This window comes from Tamandua tetradactyla, chromosome 9 (genome assembly GCF_023851605.1).
Source record: "Tamandua tetradactyla isolate mTamTet1 chromosome 9, mTamTet1.pri, whole genome shotgun sequence".
Classification (NCBI taxonomy): Eukaryota; Metazoa; Chordata; class Mammalia; order Pilosa; family Myrmecophagidae; genus Tamandua; species Tamandua tetradactyla.
The window spans coordinates 18111120-18131952 of record NC_135335.1 but is presented as its reverse complement, the minus strand read 5'-3'; the positions used below and the strand labels follow the sequence as shown (position 1 = coordinate 18131952).

The following is a 20833-nucleotide window of genomic DNA, read 5'->3' as shown; positions in this document are numbered from 1 at the left end:
TGTATTGGCAATCCTCGGATCTGTAAGGAAAGAAAGGAATGAACCTCTTGGTTCTTGTCATTTCAACTTCTATTGAAATAAATTACTTTGTACTCACAGTGAACACAGAAAAAAGAGAAATGCTGAGCCATTTTACAGGAAAATTCCCAGTTTATTTTGCTCCCAAATAACTCCAGTGGTTCTGTGGATCAGTTTTCCCACACCTTCATCATTAACTCAACAGGCTTTTTTTTTTTTAGCCCATCAGCTTTTAAAAAGACAAAGAAAATATGACGGTATTTATAAAACACCTTGTGTTAATTAGTTCAGTTGTCAACATAGCCAGGTGAAGGTACCTGGTTCTGTTGCTGTGGACATGAGCCAATGGTACATGAACCTCATCTGTTGCTCATTACATCTGCAGTTGGCTAGGAGGTGTGCCTGCTGTAATAAATGATGTTTGATTTAATTGGCTGGTGCTTAAATGAGAGAGTTCAATGTAGCACAGCCCAAGCAGCTCATCATACCTCATCTCAGCACTCACAGTTCAGCCCAGGCCTTTGAAGGTGCAGGAAGAAATCATCATGGGGAAAGTTTTTGGGACCCAGAGGTCTGAAGAGAAGGTCAGCAGAGATCACCCTGTGCCTTCCCACATAAGAAAGAGCCTCAGTTGAAAATTAGCTGCCTTTCCTCTGAAGAACTAATGAAATAAATCCCCTTTTATTAAAATCCAATCCATCTCTGGTGTGTTGCATTTCAGCAGCTAGCAAACCAGAACACACCTTTTAGAGATGTTATAGGAATGTGAGGCTATTGATATAATGATAACTCCTGTATATAAGTTAATAGGTAGGAGTATGGAATTAGATGTCAGAAAACCTTTTCTGGATTATGGCTCTGCTGCCTGCAAACTCTATGATTCTGAACAAGTTATTTAATGTCTTTGTGTCTAAGTTGCATTTTCTGTAAAATGGGAATGATAGAACCTATCTCAAAGGGTTGTTTGGATTACATTAATTCATGCATGTACAGTGCCTGCCACGCACAGAATAATTGCCATATAAAGTAGGGCCATAAATAAAGAGAAGATAGAATCTGTCTCGTTTAGTTTTGAAATATCTGTTTATGAAAATCTTTTAAATGATTTCTTAGACATTCTGACTTAAATTAATTTTTCCCTATTAATGGTACATTCATATTATTTTTTGAACATAGCTTTCTACAATATCTTTTACCTGTACAGGAGTACTTAATGAAGGCAGATAACCATATCTCCATCCCAACCTGACTCAGGTTATGAAACTAATGAGTTAATAATGTGAACCTTAAATTGGGAAACAGAAGATTCAAATCCTTCCTCTGTAATCAGAAAAAGAGAATATGCCCATGATATCTTTGAAGAAGCAGTAGGCCTAGGAAACCATTATAGGAAATAAATGGAAGTCAAAAAATGAAGGTAAGATGTATGCAAAAATTATTAAATAAAAATAAGGAAGTGAATTCTCTATTGAGGTCCTTTAAGGAACACAGATTCTGGTGACATCATGGGCCATTTACTCATAAAAGTCTTCTGCTGAAAATGAACAAAAAATTAAAATACACTAATTTAAATCTCTTTAATATAATCATGGTCTGAGAAGAAAATAACACCCAGATCAAAGCCAAAGTTAAGCTGGGGCCCCAGGACAGTGAGCTCAACAGTGAATCCTGATTTTGCTATGAGATTGTTTGCCAACCAGATGGCTGTAAGCATTAGTTCTTACAGGCACTAAGGCTCTGAGTCAAGAGAAAATAAAAACAAAAAACTAAAGTCTTTCCAGGAGGGAAAGTCTGACAGTATAACCATAGATAAAACTGATACCACAAAGCTTAAGTATAAGAATAAATGGGAATAAATCCATAATCCCCAATCCAGAAGACTATAAAGAAAAAAACACTGGAAACTAAAAGATCGAAAACTGTCTTTGAAATGATTAAGGCAAGCATCAGCCTTGATTTTACAAAGTGTGAAACCAGTTTTTGAGAAAGGGAGTAAAATAAAGACATTTTCAGCTAAGCATAAAAGAGATTTCTTACCAGCACGTCCTCAGTAAAAATATTTTAAAGATTATATTTCAGACACAAGGAACTTGATCCCAGATAGAAGGTCTGATGTATAAGGAGAAAAAAGGACAAATAATTCACCAAATAAGTAAATAAATAAATAAGTATTGCTCATATAAAGTAAAAATAATAAGGCCTTGTGAAGAAAAGTAAAACAAAGATTTAAAACATGAAAAAATAAGATATGAATGTGGAGAGGTTACCCTATTGGAAAAAATAGTCTTCTAAAGTCTCAGTGTTGTTCCAGAGAGGAAATAGATTGATTAATTTAATCTTGTGATAAAATTAATGGCAATATTTAGTGATTAATTACTAAAAATTAGAAATATATTTTTTATCAATTTCAAAAAGACAGAAGGAAGAGAAAGGATGGGTAAAAAAACCCAGTCATTCCAAAAGAAGGGAAGAAAAGACATGGGGGAAAAAACATAGAAAATATAGGAAAAATAGAAAGTAGGAAAAAAGGATAAAAATTAATTTTATCAATGGTACCAATAAACAGAACTAGTATAAATTCTTTAATTAAAAATAAAAAGATTTTAGGATGAAAAAGAAAATAAAAATTTAGCTAGAATGGTGTTCTCAGGAGATATATATATCAAACATATGATATAAAAATTTTGAAAATAGAAGTGCCAAAAAATACATATATTAAATGCAGGCAAATGATATAGAAGTTTTGAAAACAGAAGTGTCAAAATATATCTACATATATACATATATATATTAAATGTGGGCAAATGCTAACCAAACAAAAGATGTTATTGCTAGACGTTGATCAAACAAATAGATGTAGGATAATTCATCAGGAAGATACAAAGATTAATCTTAATAAAGATTATTAACTTGAATGAACATATCTCTAAAAACATGAAGCAAAAATTGACATCAAAGAAAGTTGGACCAACTCAACATCATGAAAGAATTCAACAGATTTCATTATTGATTAACTAGAAATATATTCAGTAAAGATACAGGATATTTATACAATATGGTTATGAAGTTTGATCAATACAGCTATTCTTCTCCAAAATCCTGCTGAATATATATAATTTTTAAGCAAACATAGAGTATTTGGAAAAATTGACCATATATATGCCACCAAAGAAACCTAACATACTTCAAAGTTTAGGAAAAACAAACAATATTCACTGATTACAGTGTGATTAAATTAGAAAGCAATAAAAGTTGGAAACTAATGACATTCAGAAGTCAAAGAAGAAATGATAACGAAATTAGAAAATGCTCATAATTTCAATATAGTGAATATACTATTATTTAATCTAGTGGATTTAAATAAAGATGTTCTTAGAAATGATTGTCTTAAATACATATAAAAGAAGAAAGACTGCAACCCATTGATTCAAGCATAAATATTACACAGCTAGAAAGATCATAAAATAAGCCAAATAAGTGAAAGGAATTTTAAAACAATTCAAGAAAATCAAGAGTTTGTTCTTTGAAATAGCAAAAACAATTTGACATATCTGCTGAGTTCAAACAGCATCAGCAAAAGAATGGAAAGGACTATGAATGTAATAGAAGTTGACTCACTAGCAAAAATCTTCTCATGAAGAAAAATCCAGGCTCAAATGGTTTTACCATCAAGTTCTAACAAGAATTCAAGGAAAACAATAAATCCAATCACACACAAACTTTTCCAGTGTATGAAAGTTTAGAACAATTTCCATCTCTTTGTGTAAGGCTATCATAACTTTAATACCAAATGTGATGTACTTTCTGTAATTCTATATTAGGTTTGATTTCCCTAGGTTTTCAAAATAAATAGAATCAAACAGTATGGATTCTTCCATGTCTGGCTTCATCCATTCGACAAAATGTTTCTGAGATTTATCCATATAGTTGTGTTCATTCATAGTTTTGTTCTTTTAAAGATGGATAATATTCCATTTTATGCAAATATCACAGTGAATTCATCCATTCACGCATGGACATTTGGATTGTTTCTAATTTTCTTAACTATTATAAATAAATATTTCATGAACATTCACTTGTAAGTCATTGCATAGACATTTTTTTTCATTTTTCTTGGGTAAATACTTTGACATGGAATTGCTGGGTTATATGGCAAGTAAAGTGTTTTAGTCTGCCAAAGCTGCCAGAATGCAACACACCAGAAATGGGTTGGCTTTTAATAAAAGTGGATTTATTTAGCTAAAAAAGTATAGTTTTTTTAGAGAAAAGGCAGCTAACTTTCAACTAAGGTTCTTTCTTACATGGGAAGACACAGTGTGATCTCTGCTGGCCTTCTCTCCAGGCCTCTGGGTTCCAACAACTTTCCCCAGGTGATTCCTTTCTGCATCTCCAAAGGCCTGGGCTGAGCTGTGAGTGTTGAGATGAGGTATGCTGAGCTGATTTTGCTGTGCTATGTTGAGCTCTCTCATTTTAAAGCTTCCATCCAATTAAATGAAACATAGATGAGGTTCACATGAAATTGGCTCATGTCCATAGCAACAAAACTAGGTACCTTCACCTGGCCAAGTTGACACCTGAACCTAACTACCCCATGCCCACCCCTTGTCAACTTGGCAACTATATGCATCACCTTAAATGATATTAAAGTGGCAAAGATTATCTTCTGGCTGTGGACCTATGAATCTCAAAACAAGTTATCTGGTGCTAATATGCAAAGGAAGGGCAGTCACAGAATACATTTTTTCATTTCTATAGGGAGAAATTGGAAGGAACACAGATTTCACAAGACCTAAACAGTTCTGAAAACCTGTAGCACAAACTCCATTGGATTTCAAAGACTGAAGGCAGTCCCACCCTTTCCAAAGACCTATGCAGTGGCCCCTCTCTTTCTGAATCAATCTTGGGGGACATTGAGGAGACCAACTTTTTCTCAGCTCCACCCTCTCCAAGCATCAGAACCACACCTGGGCTGTATGCCATTTCCAGGGCACATGCTCAACATGTGGTGGCAGCCAGGCTCTCCCCAATCCCCAAGGAATATACTGTTTCTTTTCCCAACAACTTTCCCCAGTTGTTGCATGACTGAGGCAGCATGACTCTTCCACTACAATGAAGTGGAAGGCCCATCCTCTGCCTTCGGGCAAACTCACCCTCTCCATGTATATGGGTGGGTCCACTTTCTTGGCTTCAGACCCAAGCTTCCATGGTTCTTACTCTGCAAACTTTAATAGTCCCTTTTGTATCCCCCTTTGTCCAGATTGGCAGTGAATCCATTTACACTGACAGTCTCTTCAAGCACTCCAGGACTTCTCCATCATTCTCTTCTCAGTTCCTCCAAAATCTTCCCCTTATCCATTCAAAAAACTGTTCCAACATGTCTAGTATTTTCAAACTGCAGCAGCACCCCACTTATCTGGTACTAAATCTGTTTTAGTCTGTTAAATCTGGCAGAATGCAACACACTAGAGATGGATTAGCTTTTAAGAAAAGGGGATTTATTTAGTTAAAAATATGTAATTGCTTAGAGGACAAGCAGAAAATTTCAAAAATTAATGCCTAAACTACTGCAAAAATAGTTAGAAAATTTAATTAAAATGTATTTTTCAAAATAGTGCGCAGTAATAAACTTGAAAAAATTCAAGAAATATCACACAGGGGAAAATTATAAGCCTTTATTAATATGTGAAAGAATAACTAAATAAATGGAGAGATAAAATGTGTTTATGGATTGGAAATATTGTTAAAATGTCAGTGTTTCCCATATTAATACAGATCCAATGAAATCTAAATGAATTACTAAACGTTTATGTGGTGGGTGAGAAACTTCGTAATCTGATTTTAAATTAAAAGCAATGAGAGCAAAGAATAGTCAAGACACCCTGAAAAAATAAGTGTAAGGCAGATAGAGTTGCCTTAATAGCTCTCAAAAAATATTATTATACAGCTATGTTTAATACAAAGTTTTTATTGTATTGGAATAGGGAGGGACAAATTTACCAATGAAACATAATAGAATTCACTGAAACAGACGTCCACAATTATGGGCATGATAGAGGACTGAGGTGGTGCTATAGATCAGTGGATAAAAGATAAAATTTTAAATAAAAAATTCTGGAAGAATTACATATCTTTAAGAAAAGATTGGAATTGGATCCTTCCCTCGCACCATTCACAAAAAATCTATTCCAGGTGGATTCAAGTTTGGAATGGAATTGGCAAAATGTAAACTTTTTTGAGGGAGGATTTGTTAAATAAGACAAAATATAAAGACCATCAAAAAAACACTGATAAAATTAACTACATTGATAAATGTAACTTCTAGTCATCTAACCAACACCATAAAGAGAAAAGACAAGATACAAAAATGAACACTATACCGAAACGTAGATAACCAATGAATGGTATTGTAGAAGGTTTCTATAATAGTATCTAGAATTAATATTTAGAATATAGTGAATTCATGTATCAAAAAGTAAAAGGCAGACAATTAAATTTTTAAATGGGCAAAATATATTAATAAGAAGCTTGTGAGGAAAGACAAATGTCAATGAAATTCTAAATAATGTCAAATCTAAGTAATTAAGTAAATGCAATTAAAACAGAGAGATAGCTTTACACTCCTCATTTTGGTAAAACTAAGTAGGGCAATATCAAGTGTTGACTAAGATGTACAGCAAGAAACTTCATTCTGTGCTTATGGAAATGCAATGTGCTACAACCATGTTGGAAACAGCTTGGTAATTCCTAACATAAATGAGTATGTACATATGATGTAAACCCCAAATTTCTATACTGAGTGTATTATAATGATGAAGAGGAAGAAAAAAAGGCGCTTTCAGATTGTCATGAAGATCAAAATTATATATGGACAGAAGATCAATGCAAACGCAAAGCAGACCAATTATTTTAATATATTTGAATACAAAGTTCATTGATATGAAATTAGATTTTGCATTGGAACTAATCTTTAAGAAGCTACCTCTTACTGATTTTGGCTTATTATTAGAGAAGATTATACACAACTATCATAAAAAACTGTTGGAAAAAAAACCTATTAGAAGACACCTCCCTTTCCAATTACAAATCTGAGGCCAGATTTTCTTCATATACTTCAACCAGAATATAGAGTAATGGACAGAATTCAGAAACAGAGATAAGAATCCAGCTGCCTTCTGTTAAGCAGACATGGAGATTTTCAAAACTGTAAACAATGGCACTGTTTTCACGGTTTTTTTGGGAAAATATAGTTATATATTATTTGTAGATTTAAAATACAATATTTAGCATAACACCTGAAGAATAAAATGCGCAGAAAATAACCCAACAATGTTAAGTGGGCAATATCTGTCAAGAATGTTTGCAGAAGAGAATGAAAGCATAAACTTTAAGAAATTCACACATGGATTCATTAGAAACAACTGAAAGTTCCTTGCCATTGTCCCTACATTCTCCCACAAAAAATTAGTCCTTGAAGATCTCGTCTTATTCAAAACATGAAAAGATGCCAGCACAGAATGCAAAAATATTGCAAGCACAAATGAAGAAAAGAACAGGAAAAAATGAGCAAGTGAAGAAAATATGCCAAAAAATGTTGCCCCTAGACAGATAGAAATTTTGATCAAACATATTGTGAAATCAAAGTACCTGAAGGAAAAAAACCCTCCAAAAATAAAAAATTCAGACCATAGATGCAAGAGCTTAGCAGAAAGGAAATAAAAGGAGATGAGTGATGATGAAGATGAAGAAAAAAAAATTTATCACAGAAATCAGGTCCAGAATGGAAGGAGGGAAATAAAATAAGGAGATAATATTTTGCTGAAAATTCAGTAAAGGTCAGGGAGAACAGTATTTTAAATGTTAAGCAAAATAAGAATTAAAAAGACTTAAAGAGAAGAATATAACACACATAAAAGACAGGTTTAGAGTTGATGTCTTTGAAAAAAGCAAACCGAAATAATGGGCAGTCCTGAAAGAATTATTTAATATTATTTTTTCTGAAAATGAAGAAGATTTAAACCCACAGGTTAAGTGAATGCATTATGTCTCAACAAAGGTAACATATTTGTAGACTTATCGAACTTTTCAAGGATTAAAAAAATCATTGCTGCATTCAGGCAATATTAAGTCACACAGGCAAAAAAATAGCCTTGTACTTCTTCACCTAAGAGTCAACACCATAAGAGAGAAGAGTGAGGTTTATACAGTTTCGGGGTAAACAAAATGTGATTTGGTGCCAAATCAAGCTGTCATCAAAGAATGAAAGCAAACTTACTAACATTTTCAAATATAAGGGAACTCAGAGAGTGCAATGCCTGCTAACACTTCTAAAAAAACTTTTTCAGCTTCAGATCAAATTTAGCCAAAAAAATTGATGTATAGATAACATATGATTGTAAAATAACACTCTATTTAAATCTTAGCCTTATGTAGATGTAGGAAGTAAATAAGATGGAAGAAACTGGAATAAATAGGAAGGAAAAATACACTGTATTTTGACTCTGCAGCTCACTACAACTATACATCCAGAAGAGAGCTGAATAATTCATGAATGACCACATTTACTCACTAATTCTATGTTTTGGACAGAGGAAGAAAAGTGGAAAGTAGACAGAGTGGTGGCAGGAACCTCCTGCATTGTGTTTATTATCTTGTATTTGAGCAAGTAATTCAAGTTCACCCAGCTATAATTTTCACTTTCTTGTTTTCATATACTGTTGTAAAATAGTGGGTGGGAAGGAAATTACCTGCACAGGTCTCTCTCTGGTCTTTCTGAAGGAATGAGTTGATTTTTTTTACTAGAGTATAAACAACTGTTTTGAAAACCAAGAGAATGACTGAATGTAGCTATGCCTATTCCTAAGCAAAACCATATTTGGCACCTATATTTTTCATGAACACCCCAGTGATTCACCTACTCTAAGGGGACAGGCCCTGGCTGAAGGAATTTCATAGCCTTTGTCAGAATTTAAGATTAAGATAAATACTTCCAACTAGGAATTTCATAATTTATTTCTAGCAGTGCATAAATCTCCATACTACATAGAACCATAAGTAGTCTTCTTTAACGTTGGAAAACAGTCACGCTCATAGCACTGTGAGAATTTTAAGAGGTTCTTTCATTCATTGAAGCATCACCATCCTATAAGAGAAGAAATTATATATGTTTGTGTTAAAAAGTCTTTTGTCACAGAATGAGAAGTAGTTTGAGTTCCTCTAAAATAAAATTGCTTAATCTGAAGTGGCAAAAATACTGAAATGTTTCTGTGGACATCACTATTTTTCCTAATGATATCTGAAGCAGCTTCAGGTCCCATGGGATCCAGAAGTGTTGAGGCAATGGCATTTCAATAGGGATCTGAAAATGCTACTTCCAATGAGTTTCATTTATTTTGGGCCTTTCATGTAATAAATAGGGTTTTTATGATTTGCACTGTTCAAAGTGAACAGTTAGAATTATTGCTTGATGTAAACTTCTTAAATTAGCAAAGGAAAGCACCAACTATTTGTAATAGCTATTTTCTGCTTATTACTCTTTATAAGTAGTAAAAGCAAAAAGGAGGGATGGAGGGAAGAATAAGAAAGGGAAGGAAGGAAAGAAAGAAGGTAGGAAAGAAGGAGGGAAGGAAGGAATAGGAGGGAGGGAGGGAGGATAAGAAAGAGGGTCAAAGGGCAGAAGGGAAGAGAGGGAGGGAGAAGGGAAGGAAAGAGGAAAAAAAGAAAGAAGTGAACGAGTAGAAAACCCAAGGAAAGAAGTGACCCACTTTCAAAGTCAGGATATAAAAACCAGCAATGGGGAACATTTAGCTCATTGACTCCTGAAGCTTTTTATACTTTGGGATACTTTTGAGGAGGGGGTAACTTCAAGTTAACTAGACCTTTAAAATGAATTTCATCAGAGATAAGAGCTCCAAAATGTGAAATAAATGCTATTCTTGTGGAAAGCTACAGACATTACAAAATGAGGTGGCCTAATATTGTCATGAAAAGTATTTGCATACTATGAGGCTTTAAACATCAAACGGATGAATTGACAGCAACTTTTAGAGTACAGCATAAAAATCTTTACTCTTCTTATATTTGCCTTCATCAATAATAATATCTAAAATTTATAAGTACTTACTGTCCTAGTCATTCTTCTTATATAAATATATTAATACATTTAGTTCTCACATTCACCTCATATTAGTAGTTAATCTCATATTAAGCCCATTTTAATATGAGACAGGAAAATAGGGAACTTAGCCTTGATCTCTATGGCAGTAAGTTCCAGAGTTGAGAAACCACTCTAGTAGACTGAATCCAGTGTGGGGCATTTAACAGTTACACTATCTTCATATTTACATACAAAATTTACATTTATTTCATCTTTATCTTCCTAATTGTTAGATTGTGCTATTTAAGTAAATTAATGAATAAAATTGTTTAAAGTTTGAAGATCATTTTAAAATTATAAATCATAAGATTAAGAGTAGGTAGGACTAAAAAGTCACATTGGCCCAATATCAACTGTAGTTAAAGTAAGTCATTCCCTACATCAACTGTTCTAATGTTTAATATTCCTTAGGTCTTCCAAGGTGACAGTGGAGGACAACTGTCAAGTTCTCAAAAAGTTATTAAAATTGTAGATTTATGCAAACTAACACCATCAATTTTTTATTTTGCATAAAGTTGCATCGACTCCCTCTGGATACTCTATTTCAGACTAAGCAAAACTATCAATTATGTCTGATCAATGAAAATGGGGAAATAGTAGAAGTATTTGGTTCCACCATTTACCAGTTGGTGATTTGGGGCAAATTACTTAATTTCTTTGTGCCTCCATTTCTTTATCTGTAATGTGAGACTCATCACACATTCATAGGCTATTCACCTCATAGGATTTTGTGAGGACTATTTAATTATGGTATGTAAAGAGTATAATAAGAAGCTTGTCACTTATTAAGCTCTCAAAAATAGGAGTTGTTATATTGTTAATGAATAATGGTTATTTTATCCTAAAAGTAATTTGCTAACTAAAAATCTATTACAGAGAGAATATGAGATTATTTGTTGGTGAAAAATTGGGGGTCCTTGGTCCAAATGAGAGTTATCAGCAAAACTCCATGCCTTTTCATTCCTAACTACACCCATTGGCTAATGCTAATACCAATTCAATATCTAAATTCCACATTAGAAAATTTTCTTTCAGCTCAAAACCTTGTTTTCTGTTAAAATTAAAATGATCCTTTGGAGATAAGGAAGAGGGAGTATGAGTATTTTGAGAAAACAAAAAAATAAAAGGTTGTATTGAGCCTAGATGCATGAGATCTCTGGACCAAGTGCATAGGAGAGCAGAGTTGCAAAAAGAAGAAAGAACAGGGTTCAAAGGTCAGAAGGCAAGTTTCCCCATTCTGATTTTATCCACCCAGATATTCTTGTGGATAATTGGCTCTTGAAAGGTCTGCCTTGACGAAATCTGGGAGATGTTGCCAACACAGCCCCCTTCTTCTTGACCTGTATCTTCTAGAAGAGCAGATGCTTATAGGATTCTTTCAGAAATTGGAGAACACAAACATCATAACATGGGCATTAAGGTTGGAGATGATCACTTGCCATAGGTTCTGTAATTTTCATGGCTACTAATAGCCATTGCTGCTAAAGAGGTGCTTCCAACTAAAGACTTTCATAAAGGTTTCCTTAAGGTTCAGAATGGAGAAAGAAGAGACAATCAACAGAAGATGCCATTTTCAGTTAATTATTCTCTAGAGTGATGGATGGAGAGAACAGATGGAGAAATGTTCCCAGGTGACTCCATTTATCTACTCTAGCATGTGTCCCTGGTGACTTAATTGAATCTGAGTCCAATTTTCCTTTCCATGAGATCTAGGATGGACTTTCAGTGTAAGGTGATCATATAATTTATCATCCAAACTGGAAATCTTGGTCTGTGTAAGGAGAAGTTATTAATAACACTGTTGGAACCGCAAGCATAAACCCAGATTGTCCCAGACAAACCAGGGTCTCTGATCACCCAACATTTTAAGTATTTATGTAAACTGTCATTCATTGTATGTAGCTTCAGTGATTATGTGCTCAGCCTCTGGAAAGATCTACTTGAGGTTGAATACTGACTTCATTATTTAAGAGCTAGGTTACCTGGGTCATTGTTTTTGGTTTGTTCATGCTGCCAGAATGCAATATACCTGAAAAGTATTGGCTTTTACAAATGTGATATATTATGTTACAAATTTACCATTCTAAGGCCATGAAAATGTCCAAATTAAGGAAACAAGAGGATACCTTCATTCAAGAAAGACCAATCACTGCTGGGGCATGTCACATGTTGTCATTTGCTGGTCCTTTCTCCTGGGTTGGTTTCCAAAATGACTCTCTCAGCTCCTGTGCATCCTTTTGGCTTCTTCTAGGCCACTTTTCTCACTCTAAACATCTTCAGGTCCTCTCTTTGCTTTTCCAGAAAAAAACCTGGATTTCATTTCTTAACTTAGCATCTCCTGGGGTATTTTCTGTCTCCAAGCATCTCTTTGCTTTCTCCAAAATATTTCCCTCTTAAAAGACTCCAGAAAGAGCAGATTAAGAACTACCTTGGATGGGTGGGCTCACATCTCCATGGACACAGGTGAATCAAAGGGTCCCACCCAACAATAAGTCTACCCACTAAGATTGGATTAAAAGAACATGGCTTTCTGGGGTCCATAACAGTTTCAAACCAGAACAGGCACATTACTTAATCTTACTATGCCTCAGTAGAATGGAGGTGCTAATAGAATAAATAACATAGGATTGTGAAGAACTTAAAAAAATTAACACCTATAATGTGCCTAGCACATGGTAAGCATTTAATAAATGCTAGCAACTTTATTGAAGCTGATAGTGTCAATGTTTTAATTTCTCCATTTTTTTCTATTTATGTTTTTACAAAATCTGAGGTCATATTGAATGTGCACTTCTCTAATTTTTGTTATAAATTATTTCAAATGTTTTAAAAACTTTATAAATTGTATTTTAATGGCTGCATAATAAGTTAATTAATGGTTTTGTTGAACTAACAGTTTCTTAACTATTGGGCATTTATCTTTGTATTCTGTTTTATTTTTAGTAATATAAATGGAACCCAGATATTCCTGATCTCATTAACCTTGGCTATACTGTTATACTTGCTTTCTATTTAAAACTTTTAGCCATTGTTAAGGTAATTAATGAAGAAAACTGTATTAAACCAATGTACAGTATAATGAATTATTATAAGGACACCATTTTAACCACTATCCAGGTGAGAAGATAGCAGTTTTCTACCCACTGCATATATCCCATCAAATCACGGCACCCATCTTCCTCTCTACTTCCTCTCTAAGAGTTGCTACTATTCTGATTTCATAATAATCATATCTTCACTTTTTCATACTTTTATATTTAGGTAGTGTGCCTAAAGGTTGAGTTTTGCCTGTTCTGAATATATTGGTTCATGAGCCTGTGTGTACTTCCTTCCCATCATCCACAGACACACTCACACAATCAAGATTTTTCTGATTGCTTCTCCACAGTACAGTTTAATATTTTTCTATCCTTTGTATTTCCTTTAAATTGGTAGTTGGATATAGAGGCTTCATGTGATTCAGTTTTGATATTTCTAGCAAGACTATCCCACAGAGAGCATTGAACTTTATTTTTAATATCCAAGTGTAACAGTTTAACCAAAATAGTGGGTGCAAAGTTGAACTTCTCTGATTATTAATGATATTAAACATCTATTAATGTGAAAACATCTTTTAATATGTTTTAGGAGTATTTGTATTTTCTCATCAAATTCCTATTGACTTATTTTGCCCATTTTATCTCAGTCATTTACCTTTTTTTGTTCTTAGGAGTTAATTATATATTCTAGATACTAATCTTTTGTCAGATTGCTTTGTATTAGTATCTGCTCCAACTTTGTGAACAGTCTTTCCACTTTCTAAAGATGCTGTGGTGATGAGTATAAGTTACTCACTGGAATGCATTAACTGTATTTTTGATCTTTGTTTCTTTGTTTAACATATGCCCTCTCTACCTTTAGACCATAAAATAGTCTCCCATATTTGATTCTAAAGTTTTCTTAATTTTAGCATTCACATTTTATTCTTTAATCCGTCTGAAATACATTTTTATGACGTAGGTAAACAATGTGCAAATATTTATGTTGTATATAGCCTCAAAATTTTAATAACTAAGTGTACTCCTTAGAAAGCAGTTTTCAGAGTGTAATCCATGACCCATGTGTGTCTCTCAGAATTTTTCATGAGATCTAAGTCATGCATATCTGAAAAATCATTCAGAAGCAAGATAGAAGTCAAAGGATTTTAGTATAACTAAGTGAAAATGTTCATTGATATGGTTTCTCATTTACATAGCTTCTACCAACATATTACACTAACCTATAAGTAAATGAGCCCTGAGTTATTTCTTTAACCATCATAGGGAACCAGCCTATGTACACCATAGGTGTAGTTGAAGGAGGTAATATTGGAATCTGGTTCACATGTTCCTGTAATTTCTTCTGGACATGCTTGGATCCAATCCCAAATATGCCATTTCCATCATAAAATGGATTGGCTGCTTTATTGCATAGTCACTGTCTACCCTGAGTCCAGATGCTCAGTATCTTCTAGGACATAGCATGTTTTTAGGACCTATTTTTCAAGAGAGAGCTGTTTTCTTGGCATAAAGAATATCCTTGTTTCAGAATCATAGGCGTCTGCAATGTTCTGTTATGGTCTGCCAATGACTCCACATGGAATCTACATCCATCACGTAGACCTTTAATTTATTAAATTAAATTATGTTGGATCATATGGTCAACAGCCAGGATAACTTACATTATTTGGAACTGCCATAAAATTGCCCTTGCTCTAGGTCTCACTTAAAACTGACAGACTCCTGGATCACCCAATAAAGAGATCAGATCTGTATTCTCAAATGTAGTACATGATATATCTAAAATTCTAGGGAAATAACTAAAAGCTGGGTCTCTTTAATTGCAGGAGACATAAGGTATAAGAACTAAAGAGGTGAGTGGACTGTGGTGGTTCAGCAGGCAGAGTTCTCACCTGCCATGCTGGGTCTGCCGGAGAGCAGTTCATTTCACAGTGACTGCCCATGAAAAAAAAGAAAAAAAAGAACATAAAGGTTATGTTCTGGTATGCCAGGATTAATGAACCTCTGAGAACATCACCGTATGACATTGTTCTAGTTTGCTAGCTGCCAGAATGCAACACACCAGAGATGGATTGGCTTTTAAAAGGGGATTTATTTTGTTAGTTCTTCAGAGGAAATGCACCTAACTTTCTACTGGGGCTCTTTCTGACGTGGAAGGCACAGGATGGTCTCTGCTGGTCTTCTCTCCAGGCCCCTGGGTTCCAACAACTTTCCCAGGGGTGACTTCCTTCTGTATCTCCAAAGGCCTGGGCTGAGCTGCAAGTGCTGAGATGAGGAATGCCGAGCTGCTTAGGCTGTGCTACGTTGAGCTTTCTCATTTAAGCACCAGTCAATTAAGTCAAAGGTCACTCATTGCAGCAGATACGCCTCCTAGCCGACTGCAGATGTAATTAACAACAGATGAGGTTCACATACCATTGGCTTATGTCCGCAGCAACAAGACTAGGTATGCTTACCTGGCCAAGTTGACAACTGAATCTAACTAACACAGACAGACTCCTAAATTTTTGTAGGCTTTAACTCTAATTCTCTTGCATTTAGTGTTCTTGTCATTTCCTCCTAACTATATTGGTTAATATGCTACCACATGTGAGAGGTTGTATGGAACTGCTCTAGTAAAGATAACATATACAGAACATACAGCTGCAAGTAAGTTACTACCTAATTATGTTTACAGTAGGCCACTGTCAGCAACTTTTATCCATCTCTTGTTTCAAGAGCCAGACTGGTAAACTGAAAGGAATGCAATGGGAAACACAGCTATTGCATTTTTCAAATATTTGATGCTTGGTCTCATTTTTATACTTTCTTCAGAATACAATATTTGCAATCTTGATTGGATCTGAGGACAATTACAAAGGTTTCTACATGTTTCTTCAAACAAAATAACCATTATCCATAGGCCAATGAACCAATCTGAATGTTTTCCCAATACTAAGCCTATCTATCCCAATTATATAATTGTGAGATTATAATTATATAATAGGGGACTGGAAAAGTAACCATAAGCTAGGTCTGAAAATCTATTGGACCTAGCTTATGAGACATTCTGTGAGATGGATTTCAGGCCAGAATTCATTTATCATCTGCCCTTCATAAGATCCCATTCTAAATGAAGAAACTGTCATGATGTTTCAGGTCTCCTGATATTATTATCAGTTCACACACAATTTTTAATTGATTTTTAAAATGGCACAATTCAATCTACACCCTAGTCACTTGTTCATCTACCTTGTAACTTGGAGCACCATGATCTATTATTCATAGATCAAAGCACCCTAATTTTCATTCCAACTTTTCTGTTTATTATAGTAATGATGTTCACCTTGTATTTGATTATTAAATGTTGCCAAATGGCCTTGACCCTTTTGAGTCCCACCATTCTGAAAGATAACAGTGAATTCTGTTCAAAAGCAGCATTCTACTGTCAACTGTATTCTATAGAGGGAAATCACAACTAAGCTTCTTAAATATGTCTAAGTGTCCCTCACCAGTGTATCTTTATTGCCTCAAAGAAGAAAATGTCCTCTGCTGTCCCCTTTACTCCCATCAACATAGGTGATGGTGGGCTTTCAGCTCTTGCATGGACAATCCATGCTATTATCCCCACTTCATTCACTCTGTGCCCCTTTCTCTACACTATGCTATTAATGTTCTGGTACCTCTATCTCATTCTGTAGGGCATCAGTGTGTCCAAGTTATATGGAAACATTTTTCACAGGCTCTTAGGATCAGCTCCTGGTGCACTTGGTTTGGAGTGCAGTTAACCAATGAGATAACAAGTTTATTGAATGATATCACATGGACAGGATAATAACAATTAACACTCCTCTTCAGAAAAAGAAATTAAAGAAGATTTATAGCACTCGTTCTATAAAAACTCTACTAGGAAAATCTTATGAGGATGCCTCACTAGGGTTGTGGACTAAGTTGTGGTTAAGAGCTCCTTTCTTTCTCCCTGGTCCATTTTTATATGGCACCTATTTTCACCTTTTGGAATGTCCTTCCTTTACTTTTATCTTCCTTGACCATATTAGGAAAGGAAACTCAAGAATATTATCACCTTGGGACTAAGCAGCTTTCTCTAATTCTTTGCCATAGAATATTTGTGATCCGATGACTCTTCTCCATCTCAAGTACACAAATGTCTGTTAGACTGGATTAATAGTTGATTTCTTATGTACTTATTCGAGTCAGCTGTATAACCAGTAGCTGTACCCACAATTTTTCCACATCTCTTCCCTCCTGTTTCCTCTCTTCCTTTTCTCCTATTTTCCCCTTTATCTCTCTTATTTTAAATACCTTGTGCTTATCAAATTTCTATGGAAGAATCACATCATAACTATCTAAATTTCTTTTCCTTAAGCTGTTTTGTCCAATTTAAAAAGATTTACTGAGTAGGACCTATGGCCTTTTAGAAGTTTAAACAAAGCATGCGATGACCACATTCTTGATTTGGTCCTTATTAGAAAACTGGGTTTAATTGGTCTTTTGTTTATCAGAGTCCTTCTAATTTTTACATTTCATAGTTAGTCAAGAGACTCAGTTTCATCTTCTAATTGCACAAGTCTCTAAGTTAATTCACTCTTTCCATTTTACTTCATTTTTGCTTGAAACCTGACTAATTTTTAAGCCTATTTTTCTCTTCTAGAACTTTGTTAAATGCACTCAACCACAAAGAACATGTGCTATGGCATTGTTTTCTCACTTTTCACCTAAAGCTATATGTCCATTGCTTACATAATATCCTTTCTAAGTTATCATAGAAGATAGTTATACCAAATATTTTACTGTGTCAAACATGAATTGCTATCCTTCTGGCTTGTGGTAATAGATTCTTTGACACATAGCACTTGGCTTTAAAGTCACCATCAAATGTTAAGGATTTATGTTCTTTTACAATAGCACATCACCACCTGTACAAATTTCAATAACAATTTTCATACACTTGAGTTATGCAACAATAGCAAACAATTTAAAACAAGAGTTTATTTCTTGGTAACATTGCATGCTCCACTTGTGTAAGCTTGGGGGCTTTTTCTTGTGTCATCTCTATCATTACAATAATCAAAATCATCATCATCATCATCATCATCCCTCGGGGTCAACCATTAATGGGTGTATAGGGAAAAGAGCTAGTGCCAAGGCAGAAAATATAAAGCCTCTGATTGGAAGGAATATATGCCACATGTTTCATTTACCAGATCAGGTCATGTGGCCAAGACTGACTTCTAAGAGATGAAGTGTAATCCTTCCCAAAGAAGTGCAGGAGAAGTAGATATTGATCCACAGTTACACAATCTGCTACAAAGATGATGTATTATTATTTCCATTTTTCATGTGTTGTTTTGTACATTTTGTGTCTTTTCCCTAAAAGATACCCCATAATCAATAATACTAGGAGAATATCCTCTTCTTCCATCTGTGTAGGGCATCCTTGATCTCCTTGTTTCTCAGACTGTAGATCAATGGATTTAACATCGGTATCAGCACACTATATACAACAAAAGCCAGCTTTTTTTGGTTAAGGGAATTATCAGAGCTAGGGCACAAATACACAAAGGCGCCTGAGCCAAAGTAGAGGGTCACTGCTGTCAAATGAGCAGCAGAGGTGTTAAAGGCCTTTGTCCTTCCTTCAGCTGAAGTGATCTTCAGAATAGTGGCGACAATATAACCATAAGATGTCATGATGATCAGGGCAGATGCAAGTCCAAAGATCACTGTGATCAGAGAGGTGATGACTTGTAAAAAAAAGGTGTTAGAGCAGGACAGGGTCATCAGTTGGGGCAGGTCACAGAAGAAGTGGTTGATGACATCTGGCCCACAGAAATGGAGTTGAAGTAAGCCACACACTTGTATTAATGAGCCAAAGAATCCAGTTATACAAGATCCTGCCACCATTTTCACACAGAGTTGGGGGAACATGATGGCAGTGTAGAGCAGAGGATTGCAAATGGCAGCATATCTATCATAAGCCATGGCTGCCAGAAGAGTACACTCAGTCAGAGCCACACTTGCCAAGAAGAAGTACTGCATGGCACACCCCAAAAGGGAGATGGATTTTTGTTCCTGAAAGAAGTCTGAGAGCATTTTGGGAATTGTGGTGGAAACATAGCAGATATCCAAGAAGGCAAGTTTATTGAGGAAGAAGTACATGGGTGTGTGCAGGTGAGAATCTATCTTGATTAGGATGATGAGACCCAGGTTCCAGGACCCTGTCATGAGGTAGATCCTTAGGAATATTGAAAAGAGGACAACTGTGAGCTTTGGAAATTCAGAGAATCCCAAGAGGATGAATCTTTTAACTGTAGTGCTGTTTCTTTCTTCAGCCATTGCCATGGTGCTTCTGAGGCATTTTGGAAAAAAGGGGAAAAAAGTAACTTATTATTCCAGTTTTCTAAAACGATATTAAAATTAAATTTATGATTGCTTCAAAAATTTTAATTAATTAATTAAAATATAAATGTACAAAACAGCTCTGTTTTTCAGCCCTTCACCCTGTAAATACATTAATAAGACAAAGAAATTGCCACATCATTTTTATTTATTTTATTTTAGGAATTTTTTTATTGAAGTATAACCAACATCCATAAAAGCACGTCTATCTACAAAAGTGTAAATCTCCACCTACATTGGATTTTTTGAAGCATGTATCCTGGAAGAAATTCATCATTAAGATGAATGCATTGGAATGGGGAATAAAGTGAAGCTTATTTGGAAATTTAAAAATTAAAAAGAGGAACTAACTATTATGTTGTGGTCATAAATGGAGGACTAATTACTCAAACAAACAACTAAAAATGCAGATAAAATGTATTAGTAATCTTCTCAAAAGCAACAATTAATTGGTGAAAATGTAAATAGGGTAGAAAGCAAACACAATGAACACGGGAACCCAGGAAGATAACAGAATGGTGAACTTGGATTTAGCATTGAAAACAATTTTCAAACTATGTGGACCTGGGAATATACAATTTTTAGCTTCATAGCATTCCTAGGGTCTTGAATAAGCACGTGTAAAGAGTAACAGGAGGCTTACATAAAAATCTAAGTTCTCAATATACTACACCATTGATATAAATGAAATTGGAAAAATAATCATCTTCTCAAAGAACTGCAAGGAAAGATCTCTGACTGAAATATTGGCATTGAAAGAGAGGATGAAGTTGTTTTAATCTCCTCTGGGAATTTGTAAATATAAGCCATTTCAAACCACATCTTCTAGTTGAAAAGCAAGTGTGACTCAACCTAACCAGTTCATTGGCTACTTGGTTCAAGGTTGCCATGATATCAGGAGCTTGTGGCAGATTAGGTTAAAAAAAAATTGTAATGAAGAAAAACTAAAACATCTAATGTATGATAGCATGAAAGTCTCATCTAAATAATTCATGGTGCAAAAAGAATAAAAATAGAAAATATTTTGACTAAAGAAATATCAAGTCAAAGATACAGTGCCAAAACTTGTGGCATATATAAAAATTGAGAAAAGATATACAACTAAATCATTTAGTGTTGCTCTCTATATAATAGGAATATATTTATGCTATTATGTTGTGTTATAAACATTTGCTTATTAGCATGTACTAATTTTCTATTATGTACATGTAACAATATTAATTCTAGA

At 34.5% G+C, this 20833-nt stretch overlaps 1 protein-coding gene across 1 annotated transcript; it reads right to left on the bottom strand.

The window, feature by feature from the left end:
* Positions 1-18606: 18606 nt before the first annotated feature.
* LOC143645920 (olfactory receptor 5AN6-like) lies at positions 18607-19548 on the bottom strand. The gene has a single exon (XM_077115023.1). It carries the CDS (start codon positions 19546-19548, stop codon positions 18607-18609), a length of 942 nt encoding a protein of 313 aa, XP_076971138.1.
* Positions 19549-20833: the final 1285 nt, after the last annotated feature.

Coding starts and splice junctions, on each gene's coding strand:
- LOC143645920 (XM_077115023.1), bottom strand. CDS start 19,548: ATGGCAATGGCTGAAGAAAGAAACAGCACTACAGTTAAAAGATTCATC.